Source organism: Microtus pennsylvanicus, chromosome 1, assembly GCF_037038515.1.
Source record: "Microtus pennsylvanicus isolate mMicPen1 chromosome 1, mMicPen1.hap1, whole genome shotgun sequence".
Taxonomy (NCBI): Eukaryota; Metazoa; Chordata; class Mammalia; order Rodentia; family Cricetidae; genus Microtus; species Microtus pennsylvanicus.
The window spans coordinates 48,380,944-48,396,937 of NC_134579.1; the positions used below are offsets into that span (position 1 = coordinate 48,380,944).

The 15,994-nt window shown below is 41.4% G+C and overlaps 1 protein-coding gene across 4 annotated transcripts in view; it reads right to left on the reverse strand.

The window, feature by feature from the left end:
* The window catches only part of Cd96 (CD96 molecule), a 76,431-nt gene extending 69,307 nt beyond the window's left edge, over positions 1-7,124 (reverse strand). For 2 of the 4 annotated variants that reach the window (XM_075963977.1, XM_075963972.1), the window contains exons 1-2: positions 6,908-7,122; positions 4,395-4,751 (exon numbers count right to left, since the gene is read on the reverse strand). In XM_075963977.1, the coding sequence (XP_075820092.1) occupies positions 4,395-4,751; positions 6,908-6,968 (418 nt within the window). In that variant the 5' untranslated portion in view covers positions 6,969-7,122. Of the gene's footprint in view, positions 1-4,394; positions 4,752-6,907 lie in introns of all 4 variants that reach the window. The other 2 variants (XM_075963981.1, XM_075963976.1) reach the window with 2 other exon arrangements.
* Between the last annotated feature and the right edge of the window lie 8,870 nt (positions 7,125-15,994).

A 15,994-nucleotide genomic window follows, 5' to 3' on the forward strand; every position in this document is an offset into this window, starting at 1 on the left:
GCCTCCCCATAGGTTTCTAGCCACTCGAGATCATTCTTTCTTTACAGTTCTGAAGCTAATATTTGTTTCATTATTTTTAAATTATTTTTCTTAATCATTTGTTAATATTTAAGTATTTGGAAGTCATTTGAAAATTTTATGCATGCATACAATGTGTTTTAAACACTTTCATTCTCCACACCAACCAGATCCACCTCCTTCCTCTCTCAAGTTTGTGTCTTCTTCTAAATTATTTTTCTAACCCAGACTCCAATTGGGGCTGCTCATATATACTTACAGATGTGCAGCCTTTTTTTTTTTTGAAGCATGAACTATTCACCAAGGTCCAGAATCTTAAAGAAAACTGACTCTTTCTCTCTTAGAAGCCATCAACTGTCAATAGCTTTCCAGCTAAGAGTGGGAGGTAGGACAGCCCTCCCATCCATGCTGGAATGTTGGTTGGTTTGCTCTTGTGCAAGCAACTGTGCAGCATTATGTTTTCAAGACTAGAATGTTACTATCCATTGCTGTCATCACTCCTCCTTCTCTTGTGTGTTGGTGGTGAACCCAGAGCCTTGGATGCTGTGTCCCTGAGCTCCATCACCAGCACAGCAATTCCTCCTGCGTGTATTTGTGCTACGTCTCTTTCTAGTTCTCCCAACATCCCTGTTGCTTCTGACAACATTAACAATCCCTGGGCTTTCATTGCAATTTGGGAAATTAAGCCATGCTGTGTGCTCTTATAATTTATCCTAATAACCACAATTTTTCATATGCTAACAGAGGTAGAATCTGAAGTACCATTCTAATTTCTGAAACGCAGATTCTCATAAACCAAGGACTAACTCGGGTAACTATGCTTCTCCAAATAATTCAAAGACTCCTAATTTAGGCAGAAATGTATCAACATGAGATGTAAATAAAGCGGGCTCCAAATTAATTATTCATTGTTTTTGCATTTCTATCCACAGCTTCTGCACACTAAGACACACAGGGACAAAATATTATGAAAAAGGAGCAACTAGCTGCCTTTCTTTGTTGAGCCCTCAGGGGGACAGGAGACCAGGACTTGGAGCTCACAGTTTTTTAAACAGACCAGGAAGAATGACTCAGCTGACAAGAAAGAGGAAACAGGAAGAAATAATTAACCCATCCACCGCTGAGCTTCCGCCTGGTCTCACATAGACTTGTGTCACCCCAGTTTGCATGTACTTATGTTCTTCTTAGGTGTTTTCGCTTCATGTGTGTGCCTTGCTTACACACCCGGCTTGGGAACATGAATATCTTGCAGGACCTTTACAGGGACCCTGATCTAAACAGGAAAGAAAGCAAGGAAAGATCAGGAGTACACAGGGCGGAAAGATGGCACAACCTTGGGTGGGGACTTGACCATGCTGTCAGAAGACAGGCACCTCCTCTAGGCTAAATTCTTTCACTCCTTAGCTCCACAGTAAGTCTACATTTCTGTCACTATCATGTAAAACTTTCTTCTCTTCTTATTTGTTTTTTTATAGATTGTGATCCCGTAGCGAATATACAATACTAACATCTCTTTTTTTCCTCACTAGGTCGTTGTTTTCCATCTGACTCAGAGGATCAACAGCAAAGCTCAGAACGAAGATTGAAAATTTCCAACCACAGAAAACATAAATATGGCTCTGTTTCTTTATCTATTCACAGTTTTCAGTAGCTACAAGCTTAACCACCTCACATTGCCTTTTCTTTCAAGAAATGTACTTTTCTTAAAGGCAACATTGCTCATTTCTGAATACCTTTTTCCATTACTGCCTTCATTGGAACCACAATATACCCTCGATTTTACTGAGTACACCCCCTTGTCCAGATGACAGATCCTGGGAGTTTTGTAGGCACAGCAATGGAAGATACAACCATGTTGCCCTTTTACAATAGAGTATTGATTAGGTACCAATGTTGAACTTGAAGCTAATGACTAGTTGTACTTGGGCTAATGTCTGACAATATCTCACTGGATTCCACATCAGACCACTATAAAAAGAAAAAGAAGTTCCTTTCAATAAGAATTTAAAAATAATGTCCCTTCTTGTATTATTATTATTACTACTATTAACATCAGCCATTTGCAATGCCCTTACTTTATTTTAATATTTATTTATATTTTATTTATATTCATATTTTGTCCTCATGTATATATGTGTGCCTGGTGCCTGAGGAGGTCAGAAGAAGGCATCAGATCCCCCGTATCTGGAGTTACAGATGGCTGTAAGCCACCATGTGGGTGCTGGGAACTGAACCTACATCCTCTGCAAGAGCAACAACTGCTGAGCCATCTCTCTCTCTCTTTTTTTATTTTATTTTATTTTTTTTTTTTTTGAGACAGGGTTTCTCCGTAGCTTTTGGTTTCTGTTCTGGAACTAGCTCTTGTAGACCAGGCTGGCTTCGAACTCACAGAGATCCGCCTGCCTCTGCTTCCCGAGTGCTGGGATTAAAGGCGTGCGCCACCACCGCCCTGCTTCTGCTGAGCCATCTCTATAGCCCAACTCCTACCTTTTAATAGGAACTGAAGTACTGTACACAGATTACCTTAGAGGATTTTCAAGATAAAGAAGAACTGTAAACATCTCCATTTGTTGTGTCAGAAACCGAAAACCTAGAAACCTGAAATGCTTGTGAAGTGTGAATGACGCTGTCTATAGTAAGTGGCACATCTAGTGCTTCCCTGATGACCAGAATCTGAAGTACCCACAGCTACGTGCTGCTCTCAGCTGGTCTTTTGTCTCTTTATTTCAACCACATTCTGCCTATCCTGTCGTCAGCTGATTGGAAGTCGTATTTCACTCCATTGATGGAATCCTACTTTATACAGAGATTATCCAAACATCACTGCCTAGGAGCAGCAGGAGTTAGACACGGGGAGGAGTTGAGAAGTCCATCCCTGCTGTGTATCAGGATAGTCGCGTGCGCCCTGCAGCAAGGCTTTCCCGAGATAGGTCTTATTGTTCTTTTCTCTTATTACCAGGCTACTTATCCCTTGCGTCTAAAACATTCAATTTCCCGTACGCTTTCTATTTGCTAGTTTTTGTGTGTATCTGTTCCTGTTAGCAGGAATAGAAATCATTTTACCTCAGAACTGAGTCATGTAGGGCAAGTGTTATCATGATAAAGACCAAAACAGGCTCAGAGAACTTACAAGATGGACCCCGAGTCAAATTCATTTCTATCCAGAGTGTACCTAGAGCTTAAATTCAGGGTTCCATCACAAATGCAGGTCCTTGAAGCCTGTACATTCTAAATGCTACATGTTCAGGAGCCTCTCTGGACCATTTACTTGCCTTACAATAAACATCCAAGTTCACTTCCACAAATTCACTCATGAAGCCATGCCACTTCCTTCATCTTTTGTCCCAGCAACTGGCACCAACAGACTGGTGTACACACCAGGAGTCCAATGCCACCCTCCGAGTTTCTTCTGTCTTCATTCAGACACTCCTGTCTACATGCAATCTATGATCAATTCATGTGTGTTTTAAACTCAGTATGTAAAATGTGTGAGTTTCCTTCCATGTCTACCAGACTACCACTATATTTCTTCTGGGTAGCTGGAAATGGTCTTCTGATATATTCCCATTATTTCTTTGTCCGCTTTAAAGTCATTTCCATACTGAAGCCAGAATCATGTTTTTATTTTTTTAAATATTTATTTATTTATTATGTATACAATAGTCTGTCTGAGTGTATGCCTGCAGGTCAGAAGAGGGCACCAGACCTCAATACAGATGGTTGTGAGCCACCATGTGGTTGCTGGGAATTGAACTCAGGACCCCTGGAAGAGCAGGCAATGCTCTTAACGTCTGAGCCATCTCTCCAGCCCCAGGATCATGTTTTTATAACAAAACACAATCAGACCACAAATGTTATCCTCATCACTTGTTGGAAAAATTCCATTTCTTTTTAAGATTCTTACGTAAAAGTCAGAACTTTCAACATAGTCAACAAGATCTGACATCATCTGGTCCTCACTAGCCTTACCTATGAATCTACACTTGCATATTCCCATGTCTTTAAACCTTGCAAACTATTTCCCATGGCTGCCCCTTCTAACTTGCATTAACAGTACGCACTCCTCAGACTTTGACCTGGGTATTCCTTTCTCAGCCCCCATTTCACTGGATTCTGCTGTGCTCTTTCCTCTGATCGTTCTCGTTAGTAATACTCGCCACTGTTGCAACATCACACTGACTTGTGGCATTCTAAGATTTGTTGCTACTTCTCTTATCAGACAATACTTCTTTCTGCTGAGCCTCTGCATGTTCAACACCAAATCTAGAACATGGCTGTCAATGTGTGCTAGAACATGGTTGTCAATGTGTGCTTGCTAAATGGGGGAAAGCCACATGAAAACATGAAGCATCCCTTCTTGTGTAGGTTATACTCACGAGGTGCCACAACGAGGTTGTAGACGGTAGTCTGGATACCTTCTGGATACACAGTAAAGCTGCACTCATACTGTCCACTGAAGGTGGTAGAGGTATTCTCTAAGGACAGAGTCCATTCTGTTACATTGTTCCGAGTTTTGATAAAAGCCTCCTGTGCCCCATGGGCATGCCCCTGAGCATAGTGGAAGCCATACTGAGGATGAAAAACCACGATGGGATCGTTTTTATCGGTGACCTTAGACCACTGTGCCTGTACCAAGAATTCTTTCTCCTTTGTTGTTTGGCAGGTCAAGTTGACGTCGGATCCAGGTGGAGAATATATGGTTTCTCCTGCGTTGACTCTTTCTTCCCATATGCCTGGAAAAGAAGGATGTAAGTAATCAGTTTGCATAACTCACCTGGAGTGTATCCCTTTAGAGTGTGTGTGTGTGTGTGTGTGTGTGTGCATGTTTGTGCATGCGTGTGTGTACGCATGTATGCGTGCGTGCGTGTGTTCTTTAAAACATATCTTTGGTTAGCATACAAAACACAGAGTGACTCTTAAAAACCCTGTTCAGCACACTGATAGGAGAGAGTCACTGAGATTTCTTCCTGGCTGCCCTAGGTGTAGAAAAACTCATGCGATTTTGGATGAGTGGAGGAAACAATGAACACTTACATACTTCTCTGTTCATCTGCCCAAAAAGTAACTGAAGGTGTCTGACTAACTGTGAATAAAACTGAGCATATTTAAAGATTTATTTTATTATTTTTAGTTATATATGAGTATGTTTCTGTGTGCGAATATGAGCGCCAATGCCCATTGATGCCCACAGATGCTCTTGGAACTGGAGTTACAGCTGGTTCTGAGCTACCGGATGTGCAGAACAGGGTCCAAACTTAGGTCCTCTATAAGAGCAGGAAATGCTCGTAATTGCTGAGCTACCTCCTCAGCCGACAAATTAAGCTCAGTTAAGTGTCCCAATAAACCTATCATGAAGCTGAAAAACATCTGAATATAGTTGATCTTTCTGAGTCAGTTTCTGTAATAAGTAGTTAAGTACAGCAGTTTGTTTTCAGACTTTCTCTGTAAATTCTTTGCAATAGAGTGACTTTTCTTTTAAAAGAGTATGTGTTTACCAGGGTATTTTAAACAACTATTGTTTTAATCTTCGTACATCATAAGAGTCATATTGTTATGTTACCTTATCAGAAAGGAAATCAAAGCACTGAGAAACGACATAGATCATTTAGAGGCCACTCCCTTAAGAGAACGTAAATTCTCTTTGCAATTAGTCACATCTGTAATTTTTCTTTAACATTAACTTCATAACTCCAAACTGCCTCCTACATTTAGTCTGGTTGAGTAGAGTAAGAGCCTTGACATTCCCTCTGAGGAGAAACAGACCTCATCTCCATGTAGGTAAATCTCCAAAGGAGAAGGGAGGAGATGCCTTAGGTAGAGGTACCCTAGGGCATCATCTATACCTGGCTCATGAGATGCTCAACATAAAAGAAGATTCTCTCTTCCATCAGAAACCTGACGGCATGGTACAGACCACTAAAAATTCGTTCAGCATTGAGTCTTTGATATGTCTTCAGAAATGCTGGTCTCCGTTTTAGACTTTACCATTGCGGAAGTTATACATTATTGTGACAAGTCCCCCAGAGCTCACAAGGGGAAAGGATAAAAAGATGACAACTGCTGAGAAGAAACCAGCCCTCAAGAGCACTGGATGGATAGGAGTTACTCTGCACTTGCAGGTGCACAAAGCTTGGGTAGACAGAGGTCCACATATCTGAGTGCAACTCCCCGGAAGGGATCCTTCAATGACATGCCTCTGAGCCTATCTGGACCACCATTTCCAATGTCTTTGATTCAGAAACTCCTACAACCTTCACAGCCAAACACAGTTAATTATTAAGACCCTCAGGTTTTAAATAATAATCTTGTACTGTGGTATTCAGATCTAAGCTTTTGTCCTTCAGTTTTGGAGCAGGTCTTTTAGGTTCTGGTTCCCATGGCCATAAGGACTCCACTTGGCTTTCCAGAGCACTCTTTGTATATGACTAAGACGCAACATACATCCAACCACTAATGACATTGGTATTACAGAGGAGAAATGCTTGTTAATCTAAAGAGAAAAGAAATGCTTGAGACAGGATTAAAAGCTTAGCACAGCTTTCTGCCCATGGACACAATTGTAGGGCTGCTTTTCTAGAATTGTCTTTAAAATGGTCCAGGAGCATTTCCTCTCCAAGACACAATTTTCCAATTACTCAAGACTCTTTGAAGAGAGAAAATGGTGAAGAGAGGCCATAGCAATGGCACAAACCATCCATTCCGTTCTTGGCTCATGAGAAATCCTGTCTAGACTCTAACATCCTTTCCTGGCTGTCACATGCATGACTGACAACCTTAGCAACAGTTTGCCCTTTAGTGATCAACTTTTGCAGCAGTCATGAGGCATTTCAAAGGAGCAAAGTTACCTAAAGCAGCCATCTGAAAGGACAGGATTGAACGGATGTCTTACCCCTGAAAAACTGTATCTGGATGATGGAGTAAACCGCACAGTATGTCCATTTTCTCCCCATTGCCTCCCGAACAGCTCACATCAGCATTTCTGTAATGATCTCAGGAGTCAGTGGATGTCTCTAGCTAAGCAAACGCTCGTCACCCTATTCGTGCTCAAAACCCCAACTCTACCACAGGGCTGGGGTTGTTGATCGCTTGGCAAGTCCCCAGGAAATGAAATGCAAACAGGAAAGTAGTGTGGTTCAGGGCTAAGTATAACCGCCACAAGAACAATGCAGAAGCTGTTCTCTGAAACCTTGTGTCTCACCTCTAAAAGATTTTTTTCATATCACAAGATTCTCTCCTTCAGTCTCTTTGTCAATCAAGCTGCCTCTAAAATCCAAACAAAGGAAATCGTGCAGAGCAGTCCCCGTGTGCTTTTTATACATTTCCTTTCAAGAATACAAAGTCATTTAGCAGACACGAGCTCTTAGCCTCTCATAACAGCGTTTCAACCCAATCTTAAGATATATTTTCTGTCCAAAATTGCTCCAGGGTGCAAGAACAATGGTTAACATATTTGATTTTAATAAACTCTGAAGAATAACAGGGAGTAATGCCAGCTCTCCTACTGAATTCGTTGTCTAGCTTCTTGTAGGGAAATCCACATTTCTGGGAAGGGGAGAAGTGAGTGTCTTTTTCCACCCCTTGTCTTGTTAGGTTGGAGGCCAGAATGGGCAATCCCTCATTGCAATGGTCAGGAGCCTTATCTGGCTACGCAAAGAACCATAAAGAACTGCATAGCACATCAGTGAGTATGTTAAGCCCATTTTAGCTAGTTTTTTTGTTTGTTTTTGTTTTGTTTTTGACTCCTGGTTCATGATCTAATGCCTAGGAACTTCTGTGGCCTGAAGACAGGATTTTCCTTGTTTTCCTTTGGGATCCATCTAGACTCGCAGAGAAGACAGTTTTCAGTTGCTCGTGGCATACAGATTGAATGTATCTGATACCTTGAAGTGACAAGCCCCAAGTGGCAGCCCCTCCATGGCTGTGTTTCTGCAGCAGGTGGCAGCAACAGCCTGCGGACCAGACAAGCTTTCCCAGGTGATAGGAACGGCCTCCGCGGCTTTTCCGTCCTGGTAATATTTTCTAAAGGCTGTTTCAGCAGGGGGATAGGCATTCTCTGTACTTAAAAATAACTCTTTTATGAAGCCGTATCAATCTCTCCTATTATCCTCTTTGCTCACCAAATCCCAAAGCACACAGCATTTCTTCTGCCTTATATTCCAGCTTGCTGCATATGAAAAGGAAACAGAAGCAGTCAGTTTCACAACGTGAAGGGAAACCTTGAACTTCTTGAACTTCAGAGGCAAACACAATTATTTCCAAAGGGGAGCTGGGACGTACATTCACTTTTGCTAGAGAAGCAAGCCAGGACTGTGTTTGGACAACATTTTTAAACAGTCTATCTAAACACTCAATTAGACAAGGGCACTGAGAAGGAGGAGGAGAGCAAGTGGTAAACTTATTTTTGTGGTTGCTACAGTGATTAACTCAAATATTACTGGACTTTTATTTTTAATCCACTCACATAAATTACAAGAAAGTGAAGTGTTATACCATTTGAGCACTTCCCAGTGTGTTTGAAAACAAGACACTCAAGGATTCAGTTAACTGAAAAATATTTATTGTGACCTTTCAGGGATCACTGAAGACATACACGTCTAGGTCATTTAAATATAATGGAAAAATCATGGTCTTTGTTCTCAAGAAACTTGCCATTCTGCTAGGGAAAGGGCATCCGTGTGCATCAGAAAATGAAACAAACAAACAAAGCTAAAGTTCCACCCTTGTAACGTGCTGCCCGAGTGAACCAGCACCACAAAATTTACAGAACCAAACAGCGAGAGGTCTAGGGAGAAAATGACCAGAATCATCTGAAGTATCGAATCTGAACCTGGCCTTAATGCTACTGAAGTCATCCTTGAAGACACTGGGAGGTGAGCTATTCCAGACAGAGGAGCTAGGAAGAGCCGATGCATGTGAGCATTGAAGTTCAAAGCAGATGCAGTGTACATCTGAGCTGTTCTTTGGGGGCAGTAGCTGGATGCAAATCAAAGCCACTGAGAGGCAAGTTTGGAGCACAGAGAGCTTTCAAGTCCAGGCCATGAGCGTAGTTTCTCTTCTTCAGTTGGGAATTAGTATAGGTTCGGGTCCCCCCTCCCCCTCCCAGCATCAGCATAATGCAGTATTGTTTGATCACAAAAGACGAAGGGGGTGGGCGCAGGCAAGTTGAGTGGATGAGGGGTAAATTGGGAGGCAGAATGTGATGGGTCTGTATAAGAACAGGTTCTCCAAGAATCTGCATGGGTGAGGAGGAGCTCAAGGTGGCCCACCCTCGCTGCTGACATATTTGCTACAGAGAAACTCAGAGAGATGGAGAGTCACTGCCTTCAGTGGTGGACCCACCGTTGACCTCCCTGGGCCCCAGTAAATAGCTCCAATCCAACAGTCCTATAGATGACCTTGGTTACACTGTGGGTCGCAGAACAAAACCAAACTCATCAATTTGGGAAAAGAGCAGGTATGGAGGAGGGGGTTAATAGGGATAGGAGGATGATAAAAAAAAAAAGGCCAGGGGAGAAAGTAATCACAGAATATTGTATTGTATACAGGTATGGAATTGTCAAAGAACATAATCAATTGTACTGATTTTTTTAAAGGAAGGCGGAAGACCTGTTGAGAAATTATGTTTCTCTTGGCAAGCTAGGAAAGTGCCTGCTGGGTGGCAGTGGTGTCCACACTGGAAGGGCAGTGTGGCCTTTCCTAAGAAAAGGGAGTACATGGTGAGCTGCCTTTTGTACTGCTCTGTCCGCAGTTCTCAAAGCAGCCATGGCTGTGGAATGGGTACCATAGGAATAATTTTCAGTAAAACTCTAAGGCAATGCCACGTCTATTAAAACAGTATAACACTATCCCTTTACAAGATCCACAATGTTGAAATAAGGCCATCAAAAGAATCCCCAAAATCCTACCTGTCCTTTGTTTTTAGAAAATCATGTAGCTCATAGTTCAGCTATTTTTCCAAGAATTTTTCTTTTCTAAAGAAAGCTGCCTCTCCAAGTTGATGCATCCCTGCCCCTTTGAAAAATTTCCCACCGTCAATAAGTGGCCGGTGACAGGCAAAGCCCACAAGGCCTGAGCACTTGCTTTGTTTATGGAAACAAACTGCCTAGTGTCTGCCAGCTCCCGAGCTGCGCTACAGTGAGGCTGTGCCACATCCTGAACACAGACCAACATCTCCTTCTTCCCCTCTTGCTCTCCTCATCCACTTGAAAGCGTTGATTCTGAGCGTACTGCTCAGCGAATTCCCTGAGTACCAAGTGCACTGTGTGTTTCAGTTCCTTCTTGTTTGCCACGATAAAACACCGTGACAGAAGCCACTTAAGGGAGAAAAGGTGGGTTTAGATTTACAGCTCCAGAGGGAGACAGTCTATCGTGGGAGGGAAAACATGGCAGTAAACCAGGGAGGCACGGTGCAGGACGGAGAGCTGGCCTGCCATCGTGCATCTCTGTTCAGGAAGCAGCGTGAACAGGAAGTGGTGCCTTTGTTTTAGCATCAGCCTGGGGTGTTTGAAGGCAACCCAGACCCACCGCCGGAAGGCTTGTCTGGCTACAAGAGATGACTAGTTGAGACTCAGTATTCTCCATTACTAGGAGTCCTCATTAAGTTCACCTTCACAGAGTCAAGGAAGTTTCTACTGCATTAGGTTTCCACACCACCCCATATGCCTCCAATTCCAGCTGTCTCCCCTCATACCGTCTCACTTCATTCCATCCTCCCACTTGACCTACCCACTCTAGCCCACACCTGTCCTCACTTCCTTCAGTCCACTCTTAAAATATATTCTATTCCCCCTTTCCTGATAGACCCATGTGTCCTCCCTGGACCCCTCCTCTACCTAACCTCTGCAGGTCTAAGTATTGGTGTTTGGTTATCATTTACTTAATGAGTAATATCCACTTATAAGTGAATACATATTTGTCTTTCTCAGTCTGAGTTATCTCATTCAAGATGATTTTTTTCGAGTTACATTCCTTTGCCTGTGAATTTCACGATGATTTTATCAATCGAGTCCTTTGTGTAAACATACCACATTTTCTTTATCCATTCTTAAGTTGAAGGATATGTAGGTTGTTTCCACTTTCTGGCTATTATGGACGAAGCTGCAGTGAACGTGGTTGAGCAACTGTTCTTTGGGTATATGCCCAAGAGTGACGTAGATAAACCTTGAGAGAGATAGATCAATTCCCAGTTTTCTGGGAAACTGCTTTATTGATTTCCATAGTGGCTGTACAAATTTTCACCCCGCAACAGTGGAGGGGTGTTCCTCCTTCTCCACACCCTTGCCAGCATAAGCTGACACTTGGGTCATTGACCTTAGTCATTTTGACAGGAATAAGATGAAAACTCAAAGTGGTTTTGATTTGTATCTTCCTGATGGCTAAAGATGGTGAGCATTTCTTTAAATGTTTCTCGGGCTTTTGAGATTTTTTTTTATTATTGAGAATTCTTTGTTTATATCTGTACCCAATTTTTAAATTGGATTATTTAGTTTTTTGATATCTAGTTTCTTGAGTTCTTTATATATTTTGAATATTAGCCCTCTGTCAGAAATGGAGTTTATAAAGATCTTTTCCCATTCTGTAAAATGCCACTTAGTCCAATTGACTTACAGAAACTTTTCAGTTTCATGAGGTCCCATTTATTAATTGTTCATTATAGAGCCTGCACTACTGGTGTTCTGTTTAGGACGTTGTAGCCTGTGCCAACGTGTTCAAGGTTATGCCCACTTTCTCTTCTGTCAGGTTCAGTGTGTCTGGTTTTATGCTGAGGTCTTTGATCCATTCGGAGCTGAGTTGTGTGCAGGTTAGTAAATATGGATCTATTTAGATTCTTCTACATGCAATCATTCAGTTTGGCTAGCACCATTTGTTGAAGACGCTGTCTTTTTTCTACTGTGCATTTCTGGCTTCCTCGTTAAAAACCAGGTGTCCATATGTGTTTGGATTTATATCTGGGTCTTTAATTAAATTTCATTGATTAGTGTGTCTGTTTTTAATGTTATACCATGCTGTTTCTTCATTAGTATAGTTTCTTTAAAGAGATTTGGATGAATATCTTCTTTTGCTGGCACAGAGCAGAACCTTTGCTGAGACATTTCCTTAAAGCGGCTGAAGAAAAAAAGAAACAACTTGTCGATGGAGTCAGAGAAGATTGTGACATTTCTGCAGAAGTTTCCTATTTAGCAGAGTAAAGCAGAAATAACAATATCTTGGACCAGATATAAGAAGCTAATACCTTAATGAGAGCACTTGGGAGCCAGAGGCAGGCAGATCTCCGTGAGTCTGAGGCCAGCCTAGTCTACAAGAGCTAGTTCCAGAACAGGCTCCAAAGCTACAGTGAAATCCTGTCTCAAAAAAAAAAAAAAAAAAAAAAAAAGAACAAAGCAAAGCAAAACAAAACAAAAAGAAACAGATACCTTTGCAGGGAAGCTGCCTTTAAGGGGGTGTAACAGAGTTCCACTGTAATGGCTCTCTTGGAGAGGAACGGGATTGCCATATACTGCAAGGGGACCATCCCCTACCACACCCCAGTTTCACAATAAGTCAGAATATCTTTCCCCCCAGAGCTGCAACACTTGCAAACTTTATATTGTTGATACCTAGCTTTAATTTGTGGTGTTCTGATAGGATGAAGGGAGTTATTTAAATTTTCTCTATCTGTTGAGACTTGCTCTGCTTTCAAGTATGTGGTCAACTTTGGAAATAGTTTCACGAGGTGCAGAGAAGTTGGTGTATACTTTTGTGTTTTGGTGAAATGTTCTGTAACTATCTGCTATGTTCATTTGTTTTACAATGTCTTTGAGTTTCAGTATTTCTCTGTTTAGGTGTTGTCTGGCTTGTGGAGGCCCAAAAATATGAACCTATTTCCACCTTGTCTGAAGGTCAGAGAGTTTGAAGTTGCTCAAACTTGTTGACAACAACCAGGGCTACACATCCTGACCTAGGGTGTGGTTACTTGGTTCTTTTGACATTAAGATGGCCCACTCCACTTTGACCAATGTTCAGGAAATTCAAGCATACTTCTGCTCCTGCTTTTGAAATGGGAGGTTTGACTTTGGGAGTAACTGCCTTCAGGATTCTTGGTCTAGGGTGGATTCACTGCCTAAACAACTTGCTATCTCAACGTATTGAAGCAAGTAACTGTTTTAGTTGCCCTTTGCGTCATATTAAAGCAGTTTTTTGTCTTCTTCCACCTGTAGTACTGTGGTATAAAAGTGTACGGAAACTTCAACGTGGTGATTTTCAGTATTCACTGGAACTCCCTCCTGGTACTATCCTATGCTTTCTGTTTTATTATTCTCACATTGTCTTCACCCTTTTTACTATTTTTCTGGTCCCCATGTCCATACCCTGGTAAGCAGTATTTTTGTTGAAGTTGGTTTCTGACACTGGATAATCTGTTCACTGGTGATAGTGGGCTACTGAAGTCTCCCACTATCAGTGTGCGAGGGTCAATGTATAAACACACGTGTAGTAGTGTTTCTTTTACAAGTTTGAGAACATGGATAAGAGGTGTCTAGAAGCCAGGATAGACATCTCCTGGCCTCTTCTTCTGCATGGTAAGTACTAGAAAACCAAACTCTTAGAAAGGCTGGCTATTGGCTCAAGACATCAAAGAAAACTCCATGCTGCAGGTCTCTACTCTTGTTGCAGAAGACCTTGGGTAACAAGTCATCTTCACGGTTCTTCTAGATTCTTCAATCTGCCACTTTAACCCATTGTCCTTCGTCTTATCAGTGTTTAGCCCTCCATCCCATTTCTTCTGTTTAACATCCCAGGCCTTTGTTTTCACTTCCCATTTAAAAAATCTATTCTCAACAAAAGCTACTAAGGATGCTGAGAAAGAAGCTCATGTGTTGTTGGTGGAAATGTAAATTTGCATAGCCATGAGGATTCCTCAAAAATAAATAAATAAAACTGTCATATGATCTAGCAATTCTCCTATGAGGCAAATTGTTATTTGTTCTAAGAGAGACAGTGGCGAATGGCCAAAGTGAGAAAGAACATTCAATATCTTCTTCTTAAGACATGGTTTGTAGATATAGGAAATGCTTTGTAGCTTGAGGTTTGGTACAAAACAAAATTTTCATTCATTGTAAATATTAATCCAGCTTAGCTGTTAAGTCAATGACCTTGGCTAAGTAACACGTCACAACTTCACTTTCTTGAACATAAAATTAGGATAACTACAATGCTTGTTTCCCGAGACTGCTGTGGAGATTCTAGGGTATAACCTATGTGAAAGTCCAGTATCTGGTGCACACATCAGCTAATAACATCACAGCAAGAACTACAAGTGCTCGGAACAAAGGACGCGGGAGTAAAAGGACAAAGATGGTTTCTAGATATCCCTCTTCTCAGATCAATGGTGTCAGGCAGATAGGCCATCTGATTTTTCTAGGCTTGCATTTCCTCATTAGTAAAGTAGTAAATGGCTAAAGATTACACAAATGAAAATAGCTTTCTAGTTCACTGACTCAAGACAGGCTTAATGGTCATCACTAAATGATTTGGTCTGCCATTAAATTATAAAATATGAGATTTCCATGAAATATGGGAAGATGATAGTCCACATAAAACAGAAAATTACAATAAATTATATGGGTAAATATCTTTGTCCTGGCAGTTTTAGCCTATAATCCCTTAATGCATTTCTTCCTCCTGGAAGGAGGCTTTTTCTTTGACCTTAAAAATCAATGCTGGAGTGAATTAATCATAGCCTGCTGTAGTGATTGGATTAATGGGCAGATCTTGCTAGGACTTACATAAAAGCCTAAAGTAAATTGCTACCCTATGCATAGAACTATTGGGTTAGACACAGGGATGCCATAAAAGAAATTTAAGATTGAATTAATAATTCCATTGCTTTAAAAACATGCCTCTAAAAATAAATTGAGAGTTCAAATTCTCTATTATTTGTCTCCATAGAAATTTAACCAAAAAAACCATTTTTTTTAAAAAAACTGAGACTGTAAAAAGTTGCAGGAAAGTCAGCAACTATCAGCCCCAATTACTTTCTGAATTACTATAGATAAGAACTATGTCAATATTTTCATCAAACTCACTCCTGAAGATCATGTGTGTTTGTGTGTCTGTATATGTGCACACGTGTGTGGGGGGTGCCTACGTAGGACACACCCATGTCAGGTACCTTCTTCAATAGCTCTTTCTTAGCGTCTCTGACTGAAAGCAGAGCTCATTGGTTTAGGTAGATTGGCTGGCCAGCAAGCCCCAGAGATCCTCTTGTCTTTGCCTCCCTAGCCTGGGATTACTAGCTACTGCTATGCTCAGGGATTTTACAGGAGTTCTGAGGCATCAAACTCAGGTCTTTAAGCTCATGTGACAGGCCTTTACCAACTAAGTACTTCCCTCAGTCCCCCTTCTGAATTTTCATTGGCCTCAGGTCATTCAACAATCAAGTCTTTTAGTCTTTATCTAGAGAAGCAGTTACAGTTTCCACTGTGGTAGAGAGGAGGGCAGAGCAAAGCAACGTAGTCTCCACATTTTCCTGATTTAAAATATTTGGCCCAAGGGTCCAGGGAATGATTAGTCAATGCCCATAGGTTTTCATAACTTTCTTCACAATGCAGGTGACCAAACAAGAATAAATCCAAATGAATCTATGCCTATGAGACTGGACTCAAAATCTTATATTGGACTTGACTATTGAATTTTTTTCCATCCAACTTCACATATTGTCCCTTATTGCCCTGATGGGAGCTAGAAATGGCCTTGTGTAACCGTGTTCGTGACATAAAACATCTTAAATGGATGACATAATTACCTTGGGTTCTTCTGCCTTTGGAGTGCCATAAGCAATTTAGTGTTTATGTGTTAGTGATGTTTGGGGCTTCATGGAGACCAGACAGGAATGCCTTGAAAAGTGGTTGCAGAAATGAGAGCGTGTCTTTAGTGATGAACGCCCTAACATGGTATTTATTGCTGTGTGCCCGAGCGAGGTCTTTGTTCTGCTGCCTTC